This window comes from Saccoglossus kowalevskii, chromosome 20 (assembly GCF_978046115.1).
Source record: "Saccoglossus kowalevskii chromosome 20, keSacKowa6.1, whole genome shotgun sequence".
Classification (NCBI taxonomy): Eukaryota; Metazoa; Hemichordata; class Enteropneusta; family Harrimaniidae; genus Saccoglossus; species Saccoglossus kowalevskii.
Genome location: NC_140660.1, coordinates 21,519,749 through 21,543,544, shown reverse-complemented (window position 1 = coordinate 21,543,544; position 23,796 = coordinate 21,519,749). Strand labels below are relative to the sequence as shown.

The 23,796-nt window shown below is 36.1% G+C and overlaps 2 protein-coding genes across 2 annotated transcripts; one reads left to right on the top strand and one right to left on the bottom strand.

Moving 5' to 3' along the window:
* On the bottom strand, nucleotides 1–11,534 carry LOC102802596 (uncharacterized). The gene is made up of 2 exons (XM_085494452.1): nucleotides 11,460–11,534; nucleotides 1–3,462 (listed from the first exon to the last, which is right to left on the bottom strand). Exon 2 carries the CDS (start codon nucleotides 3,441–3,443, stop codon nucleotides 324–326), a length of 3,120 nt encoding a protein of 1,039 aa, XP_085350578.1. The 5' UTR covers nucleotides 3,444–3,462; nucleotides 11,460–11,534; the 3' UTR covers nucleotides 1–323.
* Nucleotides 11,535–17,536: 6,002 nt separating this feature from the next.
* LOC102802284 (uncharacterized) lies at nucleotides 17,537–20,213 on the top strand. The gene is made up of 2 exons (XM_078012166.2): nucleotides 17,537–17,832; nucleotides 19,453–20,213. The coding sequence occupies exon 2, from the start codon at nucleotides 19,600–19,602 to the stop codon at nucleotides 20,101–20,103; it is 504 nt and encodes a 167-aa protein (XP_077868292.2). The 5' UTR covers nucleotides 17,537–17,832; nucleotides 19,453–19,599; the 3' UTR covers nucleotides 20,104–20,213.
* Nucleotides 20,214–23,796: the final 3,583 nt, after the last annotated feature.

Below are 23,796 nucleotides of genomic sequence, written 5' to 3'. Positions count from 1 at the left end.
TACTTTCAAATTCTTGAAATGACAAGCGTTTTATTTTTCACTGTTGCATGGTCCACAAGAAAACTTGCCAGAGAGGGCAGTATTAAAATACAAATGCTTTTGAGCTTCTAGATATTTACAATACGAGTTGAAAAGTATTTACAATTTTATGGAAACAAATTAAAAAATAATCCTGACTTTTGAAAGGTACCAGGATGTGTGACCTTTAACCTTCTTTATATTATTAGAATCACCAGTAAAAAATTTCCAACCCTTATTAAATTTTTTAAAAATGCAACTTTTTGCATGTTTTTATAGGTGTTATTTGACCTATAGTTAAATTATTAGTTGTCAAAATTTTCCATTTTCACTCTGACATTTCCTAAATCAATATCAGGACATGAACTAACGGCAACAAAATTATTCACATTATTTTGACCAATTAATTTCTCCTCCCTTTCTTGTACACTACTACTTGACTCGCCATCCTCAAACTTGCCTAACTCTGCAATCCCACCATCTTGTACTTTGCCTAACTCCACTACACTTGCTTGCTGTAAGTTACCTAACATTTCAATGGTTTTGTTCATATTTTGAAAGTTGTTCAATTGTTCTGTTTCAACAAGCAACGGATCATCGTGGTCCTTTAGATGTTTTATTAGGCTGCTTTTATGAAAGAAACTCTTCCCACAATGGCTGCATTGGTGATTTTTTTCTCCTGAATGGATACGTGTGTGATCCATCAAAGTGGACTTCCGTGCAAAAGTCTTTCCACACTCCTCGCACCGGAATGGCATATTCCCATTGTGTATTCGCATATGGAAATTCAAACTGCTTCGTTGCGTAAATTGCTTATTGCATATATGGCAGTGGTGTGGTTTCTCTCCAGTATGTGTTCTCAAGTGCATAGCTAAGGTAAATTTCTCTGTAAAGCCCTTCCCGCATAGTTCGCAACGATGTGGTTTCTCCTTGAGGTGAATCTTCATGTGATGTTTCAAACTGTTCTGGTACGTGAACGTCTTGTCACAGTGCTCACATTGGTACGGCAGTTCTCCGGTATGTGTTCGCATATGATCCCGAAATGCGATCCTTTTCGTAAACCCCTTACCACATTCCTTACACTTGTACTCGTGTTGACCTGTGTGAATTCTCACATGCACGTTCAAACTACTCGTCTGACTGAACCGCCGCCCGCAGTAAGGGCACTGGTGAGGTTTCTCACCAGTGTGTGTTCGACGATGCATTTCCAAGTTGTATCGCTGCAAAAAATTCTTATCGCAGAATTCGCACTGATACGGCCGCTGTCCAGAGTGCAAGGCCATATGACGAGTAAAATTACTCCGCTTCGTAAAATGTTTCCCACATACTTTACAATCTACCGTCTCATCCATGCTGTAACATACATGACTCGTAAACTCCTCAACACTCATGAAATTTTTCCCACAATCCTTGCAAGAGGAAGTTGGTTCCACGTCATGTCTTTTCATATGCTGCTTCAAAATACTTTTATACGTGAAACGGTCGTCACATTTGCTACATTGATATGGGCGTTCACCTGTATGTATTCGGTAATGGACATTCAAACTGCTCTGCTGAGTAAACTTCTTCTTACAGTGCCCGCACTGATATGGTTTCTCACCAGTATGAGTTCGAAGGTGCAGCTCCAAGTTGTATTTCTGTGCAAATCTTTTGTGGCACTGGTTACACTGGAATGGTTTCGCACCCGAGTGCATCATCATGTGTCTTTTCAAGTGCGCCCTCAACGTGAACTGCTTATCACATAGGTCGCACTTGAAGGGAGTCGCAGCGAGGTGCGTTTTCATGTGTTCAGAAAGTTCACTGATTTGACTGTAAGTAATTCCACAAGTCTCGCACGGATACACATGAGTTTTACGATGCGTATCCAAATCTGTCGCTTTCTTAAACACCTTTCCACAGACTTCACATGTGTGGGTTGCATCCTTAGTATGATCGTCCATATGTTCGCGCAACTCCCCAGACCGCTTAAAACTGTTACCGCACACACTGCACGTGTACAAAATCTCCTCCACATGTGTGCGCATATGATCGTTCAAGTCACTGTCTGTGCACACCCGTCTGCACACTTTGCACATGTACAGCAGTTCCTCACTATGAATCATCTGATGTTTTTCAAGCTCCGATTGTCGATCGAAATATTTACCGCAATCTTCACAGACGAACTGCGTTTGAGTGTTATGCGTCATCATATGCGCTTCAAGATCGTTAACAGATGACGTACTTATTCCACATTGTCTACACGTGTACAACACATCTCGTGCATGTGTTTTGATATGCTCATTTAAGTCATTCACGTCTGTATACTGTTTCCCACAGACCTCGCAAGTATGTACCATCTCCATAACATGTGTTCTTAAATGTTCTTCCAAGTCTTGCAATCGAGTAAAGCGTTCGTTGCAGTGTTCACACAGGTGTGTTTTCTCCACGGCATGCATGTTCATGTGTTCAATTAAATCGTTCATCAGCGTGAAATTTGATCCACACTGTTTGCATGTAAAGTAGTCATTTACACCTTCATGCGTGCTTGGAATTGTCGCTTCCGAAGAACTCTTCATTGCATTCATATCGTCATTCACAACGCTGTGCGTTATAACATGTTGATCCAGCAATATCTTCTCAAAAAAGAACTCATTACACAGATCACACTTATACAAAGGTTGACCAATCGGCACATCGGTATGACCAATTTCTCCGTTTCTCAGGCCATGGGTGGAAACGTTGTGTACAGCATCATCTAACCCTTCAGCAGCTTGTATATCTGTGTGATTCTTCAATCGCAAATCATTATTCAATTCATCATTAAGGACCTGTTGTGCTTCGGTGTGTACTCGCTTGTGGCTCGTTAACCCGATTGCTGAAGCGAATGTCAAACCGCACTGCTCGCAACAAAAAGGTCGTTCACCTGGGCTGGTATGCGTCTTCAGATGAACATTAAGACTACTCTTCTGGGTAAAAGTTTTCCCACAAGTTTCACATTGATGTGGTCTTTCACCAGTGTGTGTTCTACGATGCATGTCAAGATTATACTTCTCAGTAAAGCTCTTTGTACAGTGTTCACAGTGGAAGGTTTTCTTGCCAGTGTGAAGCTTCATATGTTTAGTTAAGTTTGTTCGTAGCGTGAACGTCCGACCACACAGCTCGCATTCGTGATTCGCTTCACCCGTATGGATTCGCATATGCTGCGACCAATCATCTCGTGTTGAGAAACTTTTGCCGCACTGCTCACAAGTGTGAGGACCTCTCCCACTGTGCGCTACCATGTGCTGTTTCAGCGTGTCTCCACAGTCAAAACTTTTACCGCAGTAGACGCACAGATATAAACATTCGCCATTCTGTGTAGTCACGGGGGCTTGACAATTGAATACATCTCTAAAACCACTAGGTGTATTATAGTTGATACTATCAGCCATTTCAGTCTTGATCATCTTCGCAAAATTTCTGAAGCTGTCAAAAAGAATAAAACATTTCATCAGTTCAATATGCAACAGTATAGAGCAGACATTTATGTGATTTAAAAACAAAATTATGCCAAGGGAAAGTTCCCGGCATTATCTTAGAATCTGAGCATAGCTCAACTTCCATGATGGCTATCAACTGAGTTTGATTTGATTTTTTAGTTTATAAAGCAAGTATTACTGTCACCAATAAATTCAATTTATTTTTTATATTACTGTAAAATACTTTATTTTCGCTGAATAGATTTTTTGGGTGTTTTGTATGGAATTTATTTTCACTGATTTTCACTGAATCATTCTTTCAGTGAAAATTAATTCCAAACGAAAATAGAGTATTCTACAGTATTTACCTATGTTACTTGGCAGATTACTTTGCTCAATTTGGATATGTAGCAGTAGCCAGCTTAAGGATGTAGTAGACATAACAAGTATGTTTTAGTTAGGCTTGATATTTTCATATAAGAATTGTCCTGAACTATAGTAAACCATATATTTTATGAAACCTCTTATCTCACACTTTCTGAAATTCTGGGTAATTTTGGATAGAATTTAATGGTTATCACGTGACTGCTAAGTAAACAAACAAAAATGTTATTTTAAAAAAACGAGTACTGCGTGAAACTGGAACTAGTTAGATGAGTAACAAACATCGTAATGTTAACCACAGGGTGTCCCATCCAATCAGGTGACAAGATTTTTGCCCAGCGAGATGCGTTTATTTCATGAGACCAGCTTGAAATGTTGGACCACGGTCACTGAATTACACTCAATTTACTTTTAGTATATAACAAGATTTCTCGCCAACGATTATCGTTAGGATAAAACGCTCTCACCCGCATGTTTGACACTTTCGGTAGAACAGCCCATGTAAAATTCAAGCCAATGCGATACTCAGGGAACGCAGCATACTCGATAATGTAGTTCACTAATTAGTCCGTTTTCATTTGGCAGAAACGGCAAATAACCTTTCCACTGAACAAATTGGCCAATATTTTCAGTTTGGGACGTCGTTTGAGAAAACTGTTACACTCGGGCGAAGGATATACTTCTATTTTATAGATTATGTGGTTCAAGTTACAAAGTGATCAAGCGTATTGTCGATATTCAACGTAAAACAGGCTCCAAAGCACTGGCGAGACTCGTTCATCGAGATAGCGTTGTACAGTTACAAAAGATAAATTACGTAATCCTATGCGCATACAAAGGTTGTTTATTGACTGGACATAAGTGAGAGATTATGATTACTTCCTTAGTAACCGGGAACCGCACGACTGGGGTTATTGTGACAGCTACTGCAATTTTTAATGTAGGCCAACTGTGATCAGTGTGAATCGCCGCGTGTTTTCTAAACAATGTCCAAGTTGCCGACAACGATCATATCGGTCACCCCCCTTAGAAAAAAAAATATATATATAATAAAATAAAATGAAATGTGCATTGTTAATGTAGATGCAGGCGTGCTAGCTGGAGACGAGAGATAGAAACAGCTCGGCCCCACAGAGCATGTGCTTCGCTGTTCGATCGAGCGGCAACCGGGACTGGCGTAACGATTATTCAATTGTATTTATATCTCAGTTTCTTATAACTGGATATTAAAATTTAGTTGTGATAAATAATTTGTCGTTTGGGACAACGTGTGAAAAAAGTACCTGCTATACCCAAAGCCGGCCCGTAAAAAGATGCCTGCCTGGTATACAGGAATCATGGAGCTCCATGCATGAAGTAAACATGCAGTACAGTTCAGCTCTGAACATTTGACATCATAATTGGGCGGGGACACTCCGTATAAGGAGTGAGGTGATTGACACGTTTCTTGATTTGAATTTTATTTGTCGGAGCTCTACTGACGCCGCTTCTACGAATTCCTTCTCAAGTTCGTTCTCGACCCCGTTTGCCACTTCAACGACGTGTTTTTTTATATGGTCCCCAGTGGATCGGTGCCGGTAAACCCATGAACTTGGCAAATTTTGCCATCACACGTCGGCCTTTACCGATCACTCTTCCGGCGATCACCATTTTCCTGTTTACTTGGAACTCTTTTTCTTGTTTTTCAAAAGACGTGAAAATTCTCTCGGCTGAGGACAAATAACATTCGGAATTTGAACATTTAATTTGGAAGTGGGGTCCCCAGCCGTGCCGTGTGTCTTCCCCCAATGTCAAATCCCTATGTTGCAACTTGAGCACCGCAATGGCGCCAAAAAAGTTCGCTATTTAAAATGCAGACATCGATCAGGCTCAGCGTCAGCCACCCCCATCATCGTCACCATGTGACGATAATTTCCTTTCTTATGCACTTTTTGACACTTTTTCTAGTTCTTCAATTCTGAGCTACATGTAGATAAATGTTGCACCGTCACAGCAGTATCGTCGGAGTCCGAACTTTCCGAACCGCGATGGATGTTATTTTTTCTGAGATGAAGTTTTGCTTCTTCGGACATTGGAGTCAAATTCTTCCTTTTTTGTCCCTTCCTTCTCGTAATTTCTAATCATAATTCTGATAACAATTTTAAGGAGCGCTAATTTTTTGATGTGTCACACACGGTGTACTAATATAGAACGATCACAGAGACGGGGCGTGCGTGCGTTGTTTCCGTTGCTAAGTAGGCCAACTTATGCAAATTAGGTCAATATTTATTGTTTGCGCTCAAAGCCGATTATCCTGAAATCAAAGTGAGCGGTCTGCTGTTATAAACACATATCCTAACTTTTTTGTTAAAAATGCCTTTTTTAGGTGTACTGGTTACTATTTTGAGTGGGAAACACATCCATTGCATGCAGATAGACAAATGCCACCGAAATAGACAATAAACAAAAAATGTATAAAATAGTGACTGTTATGTCTACTACATCCTTAAAGGGGAACCTTCCAAGCTCAGGGATTGCACCAAAGAATCTTGGGACACTATTGTTTATGTTGTTTACAAAGTTAATCTATCTTTTGTTATCCATTGTAATTTTAATCCAGAAAGTAAATTTGTTGTGAGATTAGGCCTAACTGGAAGTGCCCCTTTAAAGCTAGCTAAATATTTAGTTAAGCTTGGGACTGTAACTTGCCAGATCGACAAACTCTCAGCCAAGTAATTTTGTAATATTGGTTGCGTCTACATTAATCTAACAATCAACATGTATTATACATTTGTTTTGCAAAAACAAGATTACCTAGAATTTTGAATGTCTATAATGGGTATATTTTTTGTCAGAGTTGTGTACTTTTTACAAAGCTCCATGGGAACCTGCTGATGCTAGATCATATCATGGGAAATGTTACGTCTTTATTCGAAAAAAATTAATCACTATTTATTCAATCAACTGAAAATTATTCTATTAATTCATGCACAAAAAAAAAATTACTTCCATTTGTATCCTATAAATTCATACTTATTTTTACTAATGCGAATTAATACAATGTTCATTGTACCAGTAATTGTTTACTTTTGCAGATGGATTTAATTTCAAAAGAAAATTTACAATAGAACTCCTTGTTTTACTAATCAAATGAACATTTTTTTTATTTTAAGTTTGATAATGATCTGTAACCATTTGGTCTAAAATTATTAATAAAATTACAAAAAAATACATAAAAACAGTCCAAACATTGCACAAAAATTTAACTAGAAAAAATGTTGGTGATAAAAGGATTAATCTAGGGACCACTGCAATAATTAAAATATCTATTTTGGGACTTGTTTATTAGAACTCTAGGGATTTACAGAGAACAATAGTCCGTCCTGATTAAAAACCATGATGCATGTTCATTCTTGGTTTGTTGAGTTTAAATTACCTGGGAAGAGAAATCTAAAACAATATTCATCCAACTGTTACTATAGTGTACACGTATCGTGGGTCAAAATGAAAAATCTAAAAATAAAATAATAAATAATTCATAAAAGAAACAATATTACAGAACCTCATGGCAAAAAATTTTGTCGGTCAGTCGGTCGGATTTGTTTTTTTAAATTCGTGAAAACTAAGAGTATTGTAAATAGCCAAGGTACATGTATATGGACTTCATAGTATTCGGAACATGTCAGACAAATACAGATCAACCCGCGGTTCAAAGTCGCCACTTACGGGGACTCTGGGGATCAAACTACGGTCCAGGATCCTTAATTTTTAGAGGAAACACTTTTTTACTGCTTAAAATGGTGAGTTTTTAATATTTGGGCCTGTTAAAAAAAAAAAAAAAAAAAAAAAAAAAAACGCGACCTGATATTTCATATTTTTGGGTCAGTTGTTGAGGGCCACAAAACAATTTTGTGAACAACATTTTTTTTTTATTTTGCCTAAAAAGACAAGTACACAGTAATGTCACCCACCCCCGTTTTTTTTATTTATTCAAATTTGAAAATTTAAACATTTATCCAGTGCAATACTGCAATTTGCTTATACCATAGTTGTGCGGGTAAGAGCCCAGGGTCCTGAACATGACAAAACTACACTAGGGAATAGAATGGAGAGAAAAAAACATGCAACAGAAATAAATGAACAATATGCAACATTAGAATTATAACAAAAATAATTTATTGCTTATTATGTGACAAATAAACCAGAAATAATAAATATCGACAGTGAGGAATCATTTGAATTAGTATTTCCTAAACAGTGATGAACATGCTGCCTAGGCATAACATGAAATTACCTATTTTGCTGTCACAGTTACTGTAAAATGACTAATTTTCACTGGGTTTAAATTTCACTGATTTACCATTTCAGGCATATTCAGTTGGTTTTAAATTCACGGTTTCGTCATTTAGATAATGCGTTCTATGCTAAATTTTACATATTCACTGGATTTTAATTTAGCGCATTTTTCCAGTCAGCGAAATAAGCTGAATTAAAACCCAGTGAATAATTACCCCCTTTACAGTAATTCGCGTTCACCCCTTGTTTTATGCAATTGACATTTATTTTTCAAGACTGCAAGGAAGTCAACTGTTAATACAAAGAACAAAAAAATTTTTTTTTTAATTTTTTTTTATTACAAGTGTAGAAAAAGACCCCCTGGGCGTATGCCCGGACATGACCTCAATTTCTGTATTGTAAAATAAGTGTTTGCCCGGGCATGGATGCTTATCTGAACAGATACAATATTTCTATTTGTTCAGTATTTTCTCAGACTTTCTGGTCTGTCTTAGTATCAAATTCTTTAAACAAGACTTTTTTCCCCTTTATATCATTCACAATTTAGGATGAAATGATTTTTTTTTACTTCTTTTCCATAGCATTTTTTTTTACAAAATTTAGTTTAATTTCTTCTACTCTTGAGAATATTCGAGCAACAACAAAATACGCGAGATTGAAACCAGTCTAGGGTTTCTTTAGAAAGTGGCTGCAAATTTTCTAAATACTGTGAGTTGCTATTATCGAGATACTGTGGAATACTTTATTTTCGCTGGAATTAATTTTCACTGAAAAGGCTTTTTGGGCGTTTTGCTTAGAATTTATTTTCACTGATTTTTGATGAGTTTAATGTGAAATATAGGAAAAAAAGTATATTCGCTGGATTTTATTTTCACGGAATCATCCCTTCAGCGAAAATAAATTCCAAGCGAAAATAAAGTAAAATCTGTATTAGAAGCCGCATCCCTAATAGAAGTCGCACCCAATCTTTTTGTACAATTGAGAACCAAAAATTCATCATTTCTCATATGTGTAGATGCTCTAATATAAGCCGCATCCCCTCTGTTGCTTTGTACCAATTTTAATAGAAGCCGCGGCTTCTAATACAGATTTTACAGTATTCTACAGTAGTCCTGGTTTATACGACTATAAATTACTAGTAGTAGTCCTTTAACTGTTTCACCACCAGACATTCTCATCTAAATTTTTTCTGATATTCTTCAAAATTTCTGACAATGAACCCTAATTTTACAGCCAACAGACTAAATTTGAGTCAATTTTCACTCAAAAATTTTGGCTATTTTTGTCCCAATCCTCTAAAGGGAAGTGCAGACAGGGGTTTTTCTAGAAAAAACTACATCAAAGCAAGTATCAAAGCAATAGAGCTAGTAGTTTTCAATAAAGAGGTCAAAAATATCATTTTCCCCCAAAAAATGGCAACAATATTTGCCAAAAATAGAGAAATGAAGATGAAGATATCGCCATGAAATGAACAAATATAATAGAGGGCCATCCAATTCCGAATTCCCGAATTAGCGCATGTGTAACCTACCTAGCAACGGGTCAGGATAGGACAAAAATATAAAAAGTCGAAAGAGCATCGGTAAAACATTTTTTTTTAAAGAAAGCGGAGTGAGTGTGGGTAGGTACAAACGAGGGCAGCTAGAAGAACTATTTTCAGTTAAAAAAGATGATTTTTTTAGAGAAAATAGACTAAAATAGAGATGGTACGTGTGTGTTTCAAAGAGTAAAATATGATCGTGACAGTTTTTCAACTCTCAAAATACCCAAATATTACGCTACAGCCAAATAATATTTGTATGCTCATCATTGTTCTCCCCAGGATGTAAACAGCGTGGCGGTCCCGCCCCAGTGCTTCGATTTGCTGCCACACCGGTCTGACACCGCCACGGTGATTAGCAAGACCGCCACAGTGCATTTTTCATTGGGGATCTCGTCGTGAACATAATCCTGGCTGAAACGTTTCAAATTGGTTTCTTTTAACCTTTTACAATTTATTTATTTATTTTTAGTCTGCAGCATTTGCATGTTTCATTTTTAAATTCAAACTCTTCTAAATTGTGAATCGTAATATTTTGACTCCAATAAAAAAAATATTTGCACTGTGACCGAGCTCATTAATATTACAAAATAAAACAGTGTTTATAGCACTGTGTGAAGCAAATAAATATCTGCCACTTTGTTTTTGAAAATATATGTGTGTATGTGTGGGTGTAAATGTGCTTTGGTCAATTTGTATTATTATGTAAATGATATGCAAATTATATGCAAATTAGGCCGCCACACTGGTTTAAATTCCTTGGGAGAACACTGCTCATTATTCATGCCTCGGCAGACTAGTGTGTAAATTTTCAGAGACTATCACGAGTTAGTTGAAAGATGATGACAGTTTCATTTCAGGTGAATTTTTACGTTGCAAGTTGGAAACATTGATGTTCAGTGCACTGCGACTCTGCACGTTCAAAATGTTCAAAATCTGTCCTACCTTCCTGATTGTTGACCCCCCAGGTCACGCGATATGCGCAAGCGCACAAACGAATGTAGGAACACTATCAATTAAGGAACCCTGAATTACCAACATTTACCATGAGTATGACTTAAAATTTATTTATATAGACTATTTTTTATTTTTTTTATATTACACTTTATTGCTGTACACTGATCCAAAGATGCAATAAAACATTATTATTATTATTATATACCAAGTATCAAAGTTGGCAGTTTTCAAGAAGAAGATGTAATGTTGATGGATGAATGATGGACAATCACTGATTTGAACAGCTCCACTCTGCCATTTATGCTAAGAGCTAAGAAAACGCGGCCGAATTTCCTGCTTGAATCTTTTGATGAAAATTTTCTGCAGTGGATAGGATATCTCAATGACTTCCGACTATCACTGGTATATGGCGGCAGTGTTTTTAATCATTATTAAATATAGTATAACATTTAGTATATCCGCGATTATACGATTACTATTTTTATCCATGGTACGTTTTAATAAGGTGGGAGTCCCGAGCAGCCGACGCAAGGCCTCAGGGAAAAGGGTCAACAGAGGTCGAACGGTCCAAAACCATTCCGATATTTAGCAGTTATAAATCGAGCCATTATTAATATTTAATTTCAGAGATGAGCAATGCTTGTAACGTTAATTCCCATGCATAACTAACTAGTTGTCGAGAAAACAACGATATATTGACGATTTAAATATAAGCGAGTGGTTGCACTGAATCAAATGGAGTGATCAGGTCGACCCGTGCCGGGGCTATCTGTCCCGTTGAATTGATCGGGGAAGCCTACATTTAGCAGACAGCAAACCGATCGACCAGACAGCCACTACAGACTTACCTGCCGACTCCCGTGTCCAATAACGCTATTTTTCCAGTCTGTTCTTGCAATATTTCTTCGCTTTGTCGTTTTTTGTTACCAATCAGACGAATGAATGGCTGAGTTAACAACTGCCGATTCGCCGAAAATCATTTTTTGAAATAAAAATGACCGACAAAGACTTCTAATTTGGATATTATATCAATAATATGACAAATGTAGTACGAAAATCGAATTTGTTTAAGACAATTATTTGACTTTTTACAAAAGAAAATATAAAGCGAATTTACAGTCTACGAAAGGACAAGATTTTGTCATTAATATTTCGATACTGAGGGCGCTATTTAACTTGGACGTGAGAATAAAGCAAAAAGTCCAGGCCAAATCAGTGTTCTGGTCACTGAGATAAATAAGTTCGGAAAAAAACTTGACAAGGAACTTAACTTTTTTATTTTATTCTTCATAAGATTTTAATAACATCGTGGTGTGCGGCTGTAAAAAAATTGTAAAATGTTTTAAATAGTGCTCTGTTAAGATTTTTTTATAATTCATTGCACCTTTTTAACCTATTTAAATAAAATCCAGATTTGAATAGTTCAGAATATCAAAAAGTATTCGCATTACCAGCTGAAGGTGTGTCCCAGAATAATTTTCAGAAATTGTGATTATACAAATTGACAAAAATGAATTCGGGAAAGCATTTGTAGATAAAAAACAAAACAACTGGAAAGATTTTGGGCAAAGTTTCAATTGTGACCAAACATATTGACTATGCTGCCCTGTTATCATAAATAAATAAACATATGTTTGTCTGCATTTTTTAATTCAGTATTCAGTTCGTATTGCCATGGAGGTAAAAATACCAGATAAATACCTCCATGGTAGTGCCAAGCCAGTCACAGATATCGTGTTTTACTCTCCCACCCACCCCACCCTCTTTCAAAACGGATAGAATATGAAATTTTACCATGGGTGTGCGACTCCTTTTATTTTCAAATCTTGAAAAGTCAACGCCGGTTGATTGCTCTTTCTTACTTCACCAATAATCAACACAGATTGAATGCAGTCTTTTACAGATTGATTAGTGTGTCTGCAATACTCAAAACACGTTGAATGCAATACTGTTGTTATTACTTTATTTACAAATTATTTACAACCTCTTACTATAAGGCTCATCACAAGTTGATTGCATGCTGCTTTATTTCTTTTTGATTCCAAGGGGGACTTTAGTCCATTAGTCTAGTCTGTAATTTTCAGATATGTACGTTACAAGTGTTTTCAAAGTCAGCATGTTTACTTTTACATAACATTTGCATAAATATGCATATTCTTTGTGAAAACACTGTTTTCTTAATTAGTAGTGTTTTAGTAATAAACTACCCCCTATATGAATCCAAGAAATGTATGTGAGTGTGTGTGTTCTTTGACCTCCCAAACTGGCTTTCCCTATTGCTGCAGTGCAGTGCCCTCACAGGCCGTACCTGGATTTAAATGATTTTGCGGCGTTGTTACTGCACGCCCTCGACGGGTAACTTTTCAGTCGTGCTGGTAAAATTTACATGCCCGTCACTCCGGCACTGACTTTTCATTGTCTGCAGTATTTTCCGTTTACTGCGAGATCCCGCGTTATGCGTGAAATCGTATGTAAAAACAGGGAAACCAAAGACCATCAAAATTTGAAATTGCTTACGAATTATGGCGGCATTTAATGTGGAATATGCTTCATGCGCTTACAAAAAATAATATCTTTGTACAAATTACGGACGAATAAAATAGCTGATTACATTTTACAACTTGCCCATGTCTACGAATTTACGTTTTTTTATTTATTTAAATTACATTATTACGAAAATAAAAACAATTGATTACAGTATACGGAAATACCCCTTGCCGACACCCGTCGTAGTGCGGCAAAATACATTTGATGATCGATAACTTGGCTGTAGTAAGTTTTTTTCAACGCCTAATTCCTCTCTGGAAACTCGACATTGTGACATTAAACTACAAAAAATGTTCAAAACAAATCATTCGATTTTTCCAGGATTCGTTCGGTCCGCGCCCTTCACGCATTATGCGAGATCTCGCAGTAAACGGACAATCACCAATTATTAAATACATGTTAGAAGAAAAAAAATTACATGAGAATTCAGTAAAAAAAAACATTTCCACAGTTATTGTACCATCTACCTTTTTATAATGGTCAGATTTATTAAAATCTCGTGACGACCCGGGCAAAACAATCACCCTGACCTAATTACGCATTTTTATTATTCTTTCAAGGTTACGGTACTCGCTTAATGTTTTATTGCCATCAAGACCAAGGTCAATATATCTGCAGTGCAGTCTCATTAAAATATGATATACATATACATATAGATATAAATATTAAAGCGGGAGGGTCGTCACCTGCGCATGCGTCAGGTGGCCTTAGCGTGTCATTGTTTACAAACAAGCGTCTACTCATGGGCCTTTGTGTTCTTAGCGTGTGTTGCTATCATCGCTTGAGTCTCAATTCCCGCGCTTGCGCAGGTGACGACCCTCCCGCCTTAAATCATTGTATTATTTGCCGTTTTTCTTTTCTGACATATGGTTACATAACATAGTGAAACTTGCACTCGCTAACAAAAAATGCACAGAAATATATTTTATTCAGTACCATTGGCCATAGGCCATAATGTACACACTTAAATGTAACACAAATAAATAAATAGATCGTTTGACAAGAATAACCACTGCTACTACTTGTCTGGATAATACAAACTTATACTTCACATATGAATACCAAATTAAATTTATATTTCAGTTAAATTTTCTTCCAACAAACTATGACGTTTTTGTAAAGAGTAGAATACGTATATTGCAGGATTTTGTATTATGTGTGTATTTTCAGATTGCAGTAGCAAAACAAATTTCCATTTACGCGCTGGGAAATAGTAAAACTTGTGTATAAAACGAGTTCTAATTTCCTCAAATTTGGGACATTGTAATAGAAAGTGGAACACGTTTTCAATGTGATGACGACCAAAAGAACACAATCTTTGGTCAAGTGGTATTCTCAATGCCCTACCCTTTTCAATCATGAGATCATGAGCAGATATCCTAAAACAAGTGAGAGATTTTCTAAAAACACTTATGGTGATGGAATCTAGATATTTTACAGAACCCAAGTAATAACACTGCAATAAGCAGAATAATAAAATAAAATAAAAAAAAAAAAACATAAATAATAGCAGTTAAGTTAGATAGAGCTGTTGCTGTCTTTGAAGAAAACTACCTTTACAGCGTACTTCATATCAATTGCCGCCTTAATTTTAAGGCGAGTGCCTTCATAAACACATTGTGACAGATTAAGTAGTACCTGAAAAAGTTTTTATCATTGGGGGCCTGAAAACACAAACCAAACGGCTTTTTTCAGGGTCACGACTCAAAACATTGCCCTGTGTACTACGCGATAACAACAGTCTCTATATCTCCATTGTTTAATTATGCTCTGTGTCAACTTTTTTGAAAACATTTTGTTAATGTTTGAGCGCGGCCATTGATATATTGATATATATATATATATATATATATATATATATATATATATATATGGATCATAGTGTTTATTATTTTTGAAATTAGGAGCTTCCTACGATTAAATTTATAAAATTATTTATATGTTTTATTTGTTTTTCAGAGTAAAATTTTCCGCTGTATTCTGTACACCGAAACTTCATCCCCGAACATACTTCAAACGTTCTTTTTCTTTTTTGGTTTGGGAGTTCTCGTACTGAGGCGAAATCTAGTGAGACACTCACGAAGTTCTAAATTTGATAATGTAAGGAAGTTTATCATAGATTGGTTTATTTTTCGCCTTTCTGGATATTAGTACTACTATTGCCATTTTTTTCTCCATTGCGTTTTAAGTCATTAGTCATTTTTGAATACTTGTACGTGGCATTGACGTTATTAAACAATGACTGAAACTGAGTAATGTCAGCAGAGACAAAATAGAAAACAAATATAGCCGCTATCGGGGATGTTTGATGACCTTGTCGATGACGTCATGAATTTAGTGTTGACAATATCAAAATGTCTACGCGAATTGATGGGGGATGTGAGTATGTATACTAGTATGCTGACCATTTAAATATCAAAGACGGGGAAGATATATGGATGTATCAACGCACCGCTTTGTTTAAAGCAGGGAGTCGTCACCTGCGCATGCGTCAGATGGCCACAGCGTGTCATTGTTTACAAACAAGCGTCTGCCCATGAGCCTTTGCGCTTTTAGCATGTGTTGTGATCGTCGCTTGGGACTCAATTCCCGCGCATGCGCAGGTGACGACCCTCCCGCTTTAACCACCGGTGTCGCCGTTTTACCACAAAGCTAGTGGCTGAGCTGGCTGTATTGATGGGTGATGTTGAGAGTCAATGCGATGCGACTTGCACCACTGTGCCTGATTGGCTACCCAACCTTAACATTTAACAGTTGAAGCAATCAGACAGCAGCTTGTTTGTTAACAGTTTTTTTTCTTGATGTATCACATTCTGCCCTGTATATCACGAGACTGATATACGACTCAACTGGATGTTGACACCCAACAGAACAAATATATTACTAATTCGGTGTTAGGGAGATACTGGAATCGTAGGACGAGCCAAAACATCCCAGTGTACTTATAACAACAGATAATGGTATCAGTGACGTCACACGCACACACCTGTTAAACGGCATATTTTCCTGGGCGTTAGTTGTTTGAGCATTGACTAATTAATACTAATAAATGTGTCGAAATCATCACTGTAGGGATTACGGTGTCTCTGAAATGGTGCAAGATATAGAAAACAGATTACGTCCAAAATAAAAACCTGCATACACATTTGAAAGAGAAAAAACGAACAAATAAAATGCAATACTGATCATAGTTTTTTTCTTCTTCAAAACTAAGTGTAGAGAAAATAATTTGCAATACTAGTATTCAGAAGTATTGAGCTGTAAGTTAGCAAACTTGCTACTTAAATGCTGACAACTTTGATTTCGATTAAGTAGATTGAACCATTGTTATCAATACACCTCAGTACTTTTAAAACCTCACAAACGCATTCAAAATAATATTTTTAGATATTACCAGTAATTGGCGGTGACAGAATTGAGGGTAATATTCAAATTGTAGGTCATTTTAATTTTCCATATTTGTTTTGTAATCCAAGCGTGTGTGTTTTGTTTTGTTATTCTTGTGTTCTTTATCAAGATCCTAATGAGCGCTGAGGGCGCGAGTCAACAGAGATTCTTGTTATTATTATACACTGTTTTTCTGACATCCCCGAGTTTCTAATGGTTCGCCCCATATTATTATGGTCGTAATTCCCGACACACGTACCATGTACATAGGGTGAGACTAGGCAATACTTTAAAAAAAAGAAGCTATAATTTAGTAAATATACCCATTAAAAATAATGGCACATCCCTAAATATCAGTCCATGTACCTAACAGTTTGGCCCTGACCCAAATACAACACATTTAACTCCATATAGCAATAAAACGAAGCTTTAAATCAACTAAACGGAACCAAAACTCCAACATTCGACGTTATCGATCTGCTTGATTTGCATACATTCCTCGACTCTACCGTCACTGTTTCGCAAGAATTTTGCAATAAATAAAAGAGCCCAATTTCTCAATGTTTCGAAATAGTCGGACATGTCACCATTTCCATTGATGTGTGTGTCATGTCAGAAACGCCTTTTCATTCATCGATATTTGGAACACGAAACGCGCAAATGGAAAGAAATAACAAAACTAACAAGTTGCATCATCACAGCCACTGTGACCCCCAAATATTTATTTTGTTTTCAATTGCGCTGTATTGCATTGATGTGTTCTTTGGCGCATTTATTCTGATAATTACTGCGTACTACTTATATTTTGCGAAATTTAGTTTATTTCGATGAATTCGTGTTTTTTTAGGTATGTTGACAACAGCGGACATTAGCCTTTCACCCAAACGTCATGGCTATTTTCGTTACCATATGCAAATTTAATATGACAGCTAGCCAATCACATTGCTTCACGGTGACGTCAAGGCATGCATAAATAACTAGTCATAACATACAGATCGCCATTTCAGAAAACGAATTGCTGTTGCTGCTATTGTATCAAACTGCCCGTCTCGTTTTTACGCGTTTAAACGTTCAAATTACAATCATGGATGCATATTTTGATGAGTACGATTTCTACAACTTCGATGAGCTTCATAGCCATTCCAGTGGAAAGGGTAGATCGAAGAAGGAGGTTGCGCAGAACCAAAGATATGATCCCAATTTTGACGTTCGTACGACCGTGACAAAATACAGAAATACAGAAATCAAGAAAAAGGAAAAACTCAAAAAAATGACAAAGTACTGAAGGTATGTATTCACTTTATTGGTTGAAAAGATGTCAGCGATTCGAAATGAGCCAGTCTTTTCGTTGTTGTCCTTGCGACAATAATCATATTTAAATCTAAGATGACCTTCATATTGGCTGTCTCACCCGAAGGGAAAACAATCCTGGCCCAATTAAACTCGTTTGTGTTTGCTTCTGTATTTGTCGGGAACGATTCTAGATCGTAATTTCGAGTAACAATAATCCTGTTTCATCTGCAATTAGCCGAATAAAGTGTGTTTCACAACACGCAATTGTACCATTTTTAAAACCCTGGAAAAGAAAATATCGCTGCCACCACAGTCACGTGACTGCAGCTGCAACAATAACACCCAGTGAATGGCAGTAAAATGCAATCAGTTTCACATCGACTGTAATTGGATTTAAAGAAAATGTATTGCTATTGTCCAATTTTGTTCGTTGATAGTTGATTATTTTTTTCTAATGTTGAAATCAAAATGGTTGCCATGACGCATTTCTTTTAGGGGTTATCATTTGTGGTATTGGAGAGATGTGCTTTGTGTATATCCCTTTCAGATGTTTTGGTTTTCTGTTTTTACATATAAAAAAAATAATTAAAATATTTTGCCTCAATATCTGTCCTTGTTAAAACACAGTAAAAACTGTTTTGTCTTTTTGTGGAAATTATCAGATAGTGAGTATACCAAAACCACCCCACCTTAATCACCAGGTTGTTGTGTTTTATGCATATAGCAAGTCTATTTCTTAAAATTTTTTTCATGAAGAACACTGATTTTTTTTTTTCCATTTCTTTTTTTACTCAATACAGTTATTATGCATAAGCAAAACAATTTGTGGGAACAAGAAAATAACAACAATACTATTGTTTTTACAGTCTTCTAACCCCTCTCCAAGTTTTCCATTGGGTAACTTGTCTTAGACAACACCTAGACTGTTATTTATATATCACCGCTGATAGTAAAGATAAAAATACAGGTTGCCGACATAAAACATTCCGATATTGCCTAGCAACTACAACTGTGTAGATAGGGAAGTACTTCAAAACAAATGTTATAGTTCATCTCTATTTAGGTGGATCCGTGGCAATGTCGGCAGCTGATAACTGATTGATATCACCACGACGACAGTTGTCAAGACAAATAAAACATGTTTTGTTTCAGATGGAAGACTGTTCTGAACTGTAGGCCAATCAAAATCAGTTGTTAATTTTGCCTTCAATCTGATAAAATACGAAAAATATTTTTCATAAACTCGTATCAGAATCAGTGGCTGAAATCAGTGGTTATTCAAATAAATTTATCACAGCTAATGCTATAACAACCACAGGCTGTTACTAAAATTAATACTGTGATTGCAAATAGTTTACAAAACATATGATTTCATGACATTTTCAAGTTTGTAATGCCCATTTGCTTTAAAATTTCTCAATATTTTTTCACAGAAATGCATACAAATAGGGAAAATGTTGCACCATAATGTTTGTGAGAAAAGTTATGGCATGGCATTGAAAGAATAAAAACTTTATTGTTGCTACTTGGTCTAGTCATAAATGTAATGTTATATGAGAGGGATTTTTATGATTCACAATTTTACTTTGCATCTTTCTTTTTTTTCCCAAACAGAGTTTTGCATAACTTTATTACGGGTATATTTTAACTGGACACTGACCAGGAAAATCTGCTTGACAACGGCTGTGATCATGGAAATAAACATGACATTAAAGGGTCACCTGACCCTATTGGACTGGTGTTGTCAAGGCAACCATCAAAATGGCGACAGACAGGAAAGGCGGGGTCGGCGGGAGAGATTATCTCCTTGCCACCCTGCAAAACCTTGGTATTACCTTGTCTACTGTTGCATATCATGAGGCTGGTGAACGGGATGGTATGCGCGGCGTCTTCTGTAAAAACCTTTTTCTAAAAGATCGAAAAGGGACTTTCTATCTCGTAATCTGTGAAGAAGACTGCAAAGTAGATTTGAAGTGGTTGAAACGTCACCTCAACGCCGCTCGTAACTTCTCTTTCGCTTCAGCTGATGACCTGTACGCACAACTTCATATTAATCCTGGAAGTGTAAGCCCCTTCGCTTTGATAAATAACACCCGACGTGACGTACAAGTCATTATCGATAGAAATTTACAACTTTATAACAACTCATTAAACTTTCACCCGCTAGATTCCAAAGAAACCTCGTTGATTTCATTTGATGATTTAATTCGTTTTCTTGATCATCTTGGTTACCAACCGGTCATAACCGATATGCATCAAACGTAGGAGTCATTGAGTATAAAGCTTATTTTCATTGCAAAATGTTTTTTTTTTAGTTCATTGTAAATGTTTACATATTTCATGTACAAAAAATAAAAAGTTCCTGACAAAAAAAATTGCAATCATTATTTATGCATTTGAATCCCATACATACTGTGAACATCATGTCGTATCCACATCGAAAACAACAGAGATTGAATACTTTAGTTGCAATTGACTTCCTTTGTGACCCCAAAGGTCGCACATTCTTGTACTTTGCATGACCCCAAAAGGTCACACATCCTGGTACTTTCTGACTGTATTGTTCCCTTGTATGTATAGAACAATGTACAAATGAGAGTGCACTCATTTAGATATTGAACAACGTTGGTTTCACAACCATGTGTTTCAATTGTTCATACACATTTACATGTTAAAGTCATTGTAGGTTGATGAGTTATACTGCATAATCATCTTATGAATTACTAGTACTACATTGTGAACGTGACACTGTACAAAATCCGACTGCTGACGTCAAATTTCTGGTAGACTAAGGCACAAGGTGTTTGAACCCAACCATTGGCCCTGCTTATATAATTATATAACGTGAGCGAATGTTTCTAAACCAAGACTTGTGACTTTGTATCTAAATGGCTGTGGTAGTGCAATATATAGTTGATGCACTCTTAGGGATGCATCATACAGATACCGTAATGACCCGACCGCCCGAGAACAAAGAAGTCAAGAAGACAGTGTGTTGTAACAGCAGTTAATTGCAATATATGCAGATTTTTACATTGTTTAATTGTCTCTGAACTTCAATGACACCATTTGGGAGTGGTGGTGGTTATAATTGAGAAATTAGCATTAATCATGTGCGGTCTTTTTTTGGGGGGGGGGTTCCCATATGAATAGACTATTATCACTGTTCTTCAGAATATTGACATTCCTGTTTTGGTATATAAATGATAATTATTTGGTTAAAAAAAAAATTAAATGTCGGAGGACACCAGAGAAGTGCATGATGCAACATTAGAGTTGTCATGAATTTCAGAATGAATAAATATATCTATTATAGGTAGCATGAATTAGTTAATTAATCATATAACAAGGATGTAAATGTGTGTATGTATGCCTGGATTATCATCTGTCTGATGTAAACATCACACTGGGAGAAATATATCAGAAATAAAAAATGAACGGTAACAAAAATTCCCCATAAAAATCACATACTCTCAGATAATATTGATGGTCATGTATACAGCATACTAGTATTTATGTATATATAGGTTAATACAATTTTAAGGTGTGGTGCAACGACCTATGCTGTATTTGCTCCATTGGTTGGGCACATGAATAACAGATAATATCTGTGGCCAAAATAAGTAACATTTTAGTGATTCATACACTGTAAATCATTTAATTTTATGCTGCTTTGAATTTTCACTATTATAGTGAACACCAAATTTTGCAAAAGTCTCTGACACAACCAACACAATTCAGAATACAAAGAGTAAACTAGACAATTTGTAACGCGTTTGGTTGATATGTAGCAAGCCATATACCCAAGGCGCTGGAGGTTGTAATGTTCAGCCCGCCTGGTAGGATAATGCTACACAATGTTGTTTGTGTAGCATTATCCTATTCGCTGGTTCCCGGCGTCCTTTGCGAATGGCAGGTAGGACGCAGGTAACTAGTAATCGCCATATTGTCCCATTTGGGCCGGTTTTCCGGCCGGAAGGAACGCGACTGGGTGACGTAATTTGAAAACATTCCAAGTTCCGTTTTGCGTAAACGTGTCTGTAATGCTACAATAAAGCCATGCTCATACATACTGCCTGCTTAGATTTACAGATTTGATATGTTCTGTGCAAATTTATAACAAAAGAAACAATTCTTTTTATTCGCTCAACTTTCGAAAGCAAAAGGAAACCCCTGAACGGCCACGAGCGTAAGCGCTGACGTCAGGTAACTAAGGGAAATGGAACAAGCAACGAGAAAGTGATGTACCAATCAGAATGCCGGAACCGTTACTAGTTACCGGCCTCTTGTGGCTTGGTACGCCATGACACTTGAGGCGGGAACCAGCCAACATTATCCTACCGGGCGGGCAGAATATTACAACCTCCAGCGCCTGGGGGTAACAAGCCATACAACTTTCAACAATGTTGAGGGCGCTATTTCCATTTCCAAAACTACACAAATTCAGGACGATAGATAATCTGCATTTAGTGACACTGTAGTTGAGAAGAGTGAACAATTCTGGGAATATTGTTGGAAAGAAATGGGTCTGCTATGTGTCAGAAAAACACAAATTGGACGGGTATGTCCTCATTCTGATTAAAAAAGTCTCAGTTTTGGTGTTTTTAAATTTATTATTTTTTTAGATATTATTTTAAATAGTACAAAATAATATGTATGTGATTAAAAAACATAAAGTTACCAAATAATATATTAAATAATAAATATTAATCAAATTTGAGGGGCTATTATATTAAGGAATATTGTACTGCCCCCCTCCACCACTAGTTTTGCTAAACTAGTGACCCAATGATTTATTTATAAATCAAAATGCATTTACTAGTGTATGGAAATCACATTGCAAGCCAAACAAAAGAGCATCTGTATGTTATATGTATGTGAATAATTTATTTCCTATTAATGTTTACATAAATAATTCAGCATTTAAGGATGAGACCCAGGTTCATGGTCTCTTATATTCAAACCTATATTTCACAGTGAAGATGGCATTTGAACACCCACATGTTATATACTTTAGTTAGCTCTGTGTGTGAATTGTGTGAAAATATAGTTTTTTTCTAAAACTAGTGAAGTGTATGTGTGTTTCTCTCGAAAATAGGCTTTTTTGAGTTTTTTCACTCAATGCAATATGATTAAAGTCTTACGTATTTTATTTTTAATATATGCTTTTATTTTTTTTTTATTACAAACTCAATATTTGGTATTTAACTATTTCCACTTTGAACAAATCATCAAATAATAGATCAACATAAAATAAAATTAAAATAAATATATAAAAAAATAATAGAAAACACACAAACTAGATCTCATTCTGATCATTTGGTAATAAATACAGTTGGTAGTTTATTTTGATTACAAATTATTCATAATTGATGAGGCTGTGGTCACATGACTTGATGAGAATTATATTACTACATGTACAAATAAAAATATCAAGGGTGGGGCAATTTTTTTTCCTTCGAAGAGACTTTTGTGTATTTTCTATTTCCATCTTTCCTTACCTTTTGGTTTCTTGAAACATCAAATTATTGAAGTAATGATAACAAATTTTATGTTTAGATTACAAGTTTAGGATGCTTTTTAATACAACATTGATTAGCAAAAATCTGCTCCCATCTGTCTGTCAGCAAAAGTAAACATTACACAGCGCCCTCATAGTCAGTACTTGACTTTTAAATAAAGACCATGTAAGTTAAAAAGAAAAGGTTCGAACGTTGATGTATTTTTAATTTTATTTGTCAACTAACGAGAACAAAATATGCTTTTTTATGAGCAAAATGCTCGAATATAATATATTCATACAAAATACGCTTTGCATAATACGTTTTTTACGAACTTGAACATGAATGATTTAATTAACGTTTATATATAAATTATATTTATTGATAATTTTTGCCAAGTTAGGGAGTTCAATTAGAGTAGTGTTGTGATCGAAAGTGAGAGTGGTTGTTCATTTTA

Bases quoted from the DNA above. Each gene is read 5' to 3' on its own strand.
- LOC102802596 (XM_085494452.1), bottom strand. From the start codon at position 3,443: ATGATCAAGACTGAAATGGCTGATAGTATCAACTATAATACACCTAGT.
- LOC102802284 (XM_078012166.2), top strand. From the start codon at position 19,600: ATGGCGACAGACAGGAAAGGCGGGGTCGGCGGGAGAGATTATCTCCTT.